Source organism: Thalia democratica, chromosome 7 (genome assembly GCF_965202585.1).
Source record: "Thalia democratica chromosome 7, ktThaDemo2.hap1.1, whole genome shotgun sequence".
NCBI lineage: Eukaryota > Metazoa > Chordata > Thaliacea > Salpida > Salpidae > Thalia > Thalia democratica.
Genome location: NC_139171.1, coordinates 48,297,090 through 48,301,400, shown reverse-complemented (window position 1 = coordinate 48,301,400; position 4,311 = coordinate 48,297,090). Strand labels below are relative to the sequence as shown.

General features: G+C 25.2%; 1 protein-coding gene across 2 annotated transcripts; it reads right to left on the bottom strand.

Moving 5' to 3' along the window:
• Positions 1-399: 399 nt before the first annotated feature.
• On the bottom strand, positions 400-3,049 carry LOC145840967 (uncharacterized). 2 transcript variants are annotated; one of them, XM_082948324.1, is made up of 5 exons: positions 2,988-3,049; positions 2,750-2,921; positions 1,539-1,761; positions 1,247-1,414; positions 400-855 (listed from the first exon to the last, which is right to left on the bottom strand). In XM_082948324.1, the coding sequence occupies exons 2-5, from the start codon at positions 2,760-2,762 to the stop codon at positions 720-722; spliced, it is 540 nt and encodes a 179-aa protein (XP_082804450.1). In that variant the 5' UTR covers positions 2,763-2,921; positions 2,988-3,049; the 3' UTR covers positions 400-719. The 2 variants fall into 2 exon arrangements, with proteins under 2 accessions (XP_082804450.1, XP_082804449.1); XM_082948323.1 differs by having other exon boundaries at positions 2,750-2,991.
• Between the last annotated feature and the right edge of the window lie 1,262 nt (positions 3,050-4,311).

Below are 4,311 nucleotides of genomic sequence, written 5' to 3'. Positions count from 1 at the left end.
ATTAAGTTAAACAAGGTGTAAATATTTTAGTGCTAAAAAACAGCAACATCAAAATAGAACTTGTATTTTGTACTAAGTAAAAATAGTTATTTGTGCAAATGTGTTCTATTTAAAAGAATCTTTCTAATATTATGGATCCGGTAGATCACAACTATTTGTTGTTTTACTATTTTTTTGTGTTTAGTTAAGTTTTGTTAAGTATTTAAAATAAATATTATTCTTCGTTTTTTAAGCTATGTTTTAATGAGTATTTTAAATTAAGTTTTTGTTTTGTTTAGATGTTTAACATTTAAAAAAATTTATGTACAAAATATGTACAAAATAAAAAAAGTTTAATGTTTCGAATAGCTCTAACAGTTAACTTAACTAACTAACTTATTGCCGTGTAATCGTGTAATATTTTAATTATATTTTTGATTTGAAATTTTTTATTTTGTTTAATCTTTATTTAGCCTGTTTTGATGTTGTTGTCGTTGATGAAGAAAAACTTAGCATTTCGGTTATACAGATAACAACAAAAAACAAGGCCCAGTTTCTCAATAGAAAAATTTGTGCTTGATTAACACGTGTATTATGTGTATGTCTTTATTTATTTCACGCAGCAAACTTTTATAGAAATAGTTAAATGTTAATTGATATAGGTCTCTTATTTTAAGAGGTTTTGTTTTAAATGAATGACATGAAAAACTGCTAACTGTGAACTCGGAAGTCTGTAGTTGTTATGTAGCCATAAGAAGAGGGCAATCGCCAAACTCTACTGAATAGTCATAGTAAAAAGTAACTTCATTTGAACTCTCATCCATCACATCTTTAACTTGTAGTTCCAAGTCTAACTTTTCCTCAACTTTACATTTGCTGCAACAAATAACTTTGCTTTAACATAAAAAAAGTAATGAAATAATAAACGTTGAGTACAAAAAAAAGAATGTTAATCTATTGTTAACAAGTGAAATTTTATTTCTAGCCATTTCAAAAGTTAAAAGTAAATTGTTTAATAGTCAGAAGTTTATAACATTTAAGTATGTTGTAAAAAGTAAAAGTGTTTAAATAAAAATTTTCTATCAACATTTTTTAGCAAGCATATATTAAGTATTAAAATACTTATTTGTCCCCAGTTACAAATCTAACTAAAAACAGTAGTTAATAACTGCACGCCAATTTAAAGCTACTTTAAATAAAGAACGCTGATCTCAAGCAAAGCTTATAGATTCCGATGTTCCAGTGGAAAAGTATTTTGGTAAGTTACCTTGACAAGTACAATTTCATCTGGCTTGTTGAAATGAGAGAATGTCTTGCAGTGAGTTTGCACAGCTCGCTCAGCTGCATGTTGCTGTGAATTTTCTCGAATTCCACGTGGCACGGGTGTTTGTTGAAGTGGTGAAACGTTGCCAGCTTCATGAAAACTTTCACGAACCTGATACAAAATAGTTTTGTATTCAAACAATTGTTGTTAAGACTAAAACCTTGAGGTTCTAAACTAGCTAACTAATATGTCAGAAAATGACTAATATTTTTTTTGAACATAACGCTTTGAAAACCTTGGAACAAAGCCATGGTATGGGTGAAGTTCAGTAGAGCCTTTTGCTTTTTCAGTTGTAGTGTACAAATGATCGGCACAATGCGATGAGTTAAAGACATCGTGGCTGGGTTTTATGGCGCGAAAGTTTTTGTAGGATACCAGTCCACTGCCGAGTGGATCTAGTTGCTTTCTTATCACGTCAAACTCAAGGTTGGTTACTGGGCAGTTAAGGTCCTTTAGGCCTATAAGGTTGAAGATTACAAACACCGCTAAATTACTTAAGAAATAAACTTGTATTGGTACTAAAGTAAGTGATATGTGATAATTGAAAATACCTGAAGCTAAAATAATTGAGTCAAATTTTTGTTTTTAAAAATTTGTTTGTACAAGTTAAAGTGTTAAAATTAGTTAAATTTTTTTAATTAGTATTCTAATATAAATTGAAAAATTAAACTTAGGAACCTTCGATATGTTTCAAAGACTTGAAAAAACTTATGCTAGTTTCAATTATTTGCATTCAATTTGAGCAGATTCATTGTAGTTAAATCTACATTGATTTTTTAGCAAATATTTTTATAAACATTACTAAACAGTATTAGTTAGAAAAATATTACCATTTTTGTTAAAAAAGACTGCAAAATATGGCTTATTGTAGCTTAGGAAATATCATTATAATTTTTTCCAACTTTATTATATTATACTTTAATAATAATGTTAAAATAAATGCTTGTACTAAAGCAAAATCTGCACATATAAAATACATTTGATTTTGAGAATAGTTTGTGCTAAAATTTTATAAATAAGAGTTGACAATATTTACACGACAAGTTTTTTATTTAGAAATATTGATATATAAATATTAAATTGATAAAAACTACTAAAGATTTTGGTTGTTGCTGAAATAATATACTTTTGTTATTAAACATAAAATATTAGCTAAAACTAGTTATAGTTCATATATAATGAGTATAGTTAAATATGATTTAAAATAGGGCGTTTTGAAAAAATACTAAAAATATTAGTTAAAGTTTTACAATATTTTACTGTTTAATGTTAAAATACTGTAAATATCTAATTAAAGAAATTATTTTACACTTTGTTTTCGCTAAATTATTAAATGAATTTTTTCAATATTCTTAGCGTTTAATAGTGTTTTGAATTAAAAAACTTTAATTTAGTCAACTTTACTACACTAATACTTACTTTAGATGCTTTAGTATCAAAACTTACCAGACTTAAACATATCTAAGGGTACTAAACCTAGATCTTTATCATCTAGCTTTGAAAATAAATTGGAAACGGATTGATAGTTTTTATTCAACCAATAGTTTATTTTGTTTGTAAAGTTTTCATATAGTTTAATATCTTTCAGAAAACTATTTACTTTTTTATTTTTTCGAATCTGTTTAGAAAGTCGTTTAAAAATTTTAAACATAACTTTTAAAGAGGATAACTAAAAAATACCTACTTCAATTTTTTCACTTCTGGTTAGCTTTTTCTTTCCTTTTTTCTTTTTAACTTTTGGTGAATTTAAACTTGACTCTATTGAAAGATTTTTGCTTTGTTCCATTTTTATTATCCCTAAAAACACAATATGAAACATAAAAGAATTAAGAAAATATAAACAAAAAATCTTAAGAATATAAAAACTAAGAAAAAAAAAAACTGAAAAACATTATGTTATCTTTTTGTAACAAATAAAGCCACCCAAAATTACTAAAATGCTTGAACAATTTTAAAACTATAAATTTAAATACAGCAAATAAAGATAATGGTAAACGGAGTAAAATATTGTAATTTTTAATAAAAGAGTTGCTGAAATCAGTGGCTTTTTTTCCACTTATTTCAGTCAAATCTAAATTTTTTTTAGCTACATAAAAATGGGACAAATTTTTAAAATAAACACAAAATCTAAAAAACACTGTGCAAGAGCATAAGTATCGATAAATAAAAACTAATATGAAAAAAATTATGGTAGTTGGTCAAGGTTATTGAACCACTTAGAAAACTAAACAGTAAGTCTATTAATTGTAAATTAGTATAAAATTAAAAAATGTAACAGATAATAAAACAAAAGTTCAAAGTTTAATTCTCAAAAAAAATTATGTCTTAAAATAAACAAATAAAACAAGTTTTAGCAGAGTTTTTAAGAAAACATGATTATTTGTCATAGCTTAAAAAAAGTTTAGTGGTTTTAAGACAAATTTTTAATGTTTTTAGTTTATATTTTAATTTATTTGGATCATAAACCCTAAGAAAGAAGTTTACTTGTTGAGCATAAAGCAAATTATGTTTCTGAACATACTATTTAAAATTTATATGATTTAGGAAAGTTTAATTGAAAAGTCATTAAAATCACAAAACAAACTGAGTTTTCTTAATTTCTGTAAAAAAAAAAACAATCTGGACATTATGATAAATTATAAATGAAAAACAGTTTTAATAAGTAAAATAAACTACAGAGAGACAACATCCCTTATCAGCAAAATAATAATAATTTTTTACATATGACTTAGTAGTATCAATTTTCATGCAACAATGCTAAAAAAGTAAAGTTTCTACTTATAAGCTATCATTTTTTTGTAAATATGTTGGACTATTGAGTTTCGATCTTGAACTGTTCGAATTCTAAAACTTAAATAGCCCTTATGCCATTAAGCTATACAAGAAAGATTTTTTTTGTATTTCTGTATACAATAGGATTAAAATTTTGTAACATTAAACTAAAAAAGTTTTCAAAGGACCCATGCCATCAGGCTATAAAATCATTTAGCCTGTATAAATTTTTTTCT

Coding starts and splice junctions, on each gene's coding strand:
- LOC145840967 (XM_082948323.1), bottom strand. CDS start 2,954: ATGTTTAAAATTTTTAAACGACTTTCTAAACAGATTCGAAAAAATAAA. Junction 1,762..2,749: donor CTTAGATATGTTTAAGTCTG/GTAAGTTTTGAT, acceptor TCAACCTTATAG/GCCTAAAGGACCTTAACTGC. Junction 856..1,246: donor ATGAAATTGTACTTGTCAAG/GTAACTTACCAA, acceptor TATTTGTTGCAG/CAAATGTAAAGTTGAGGAAA.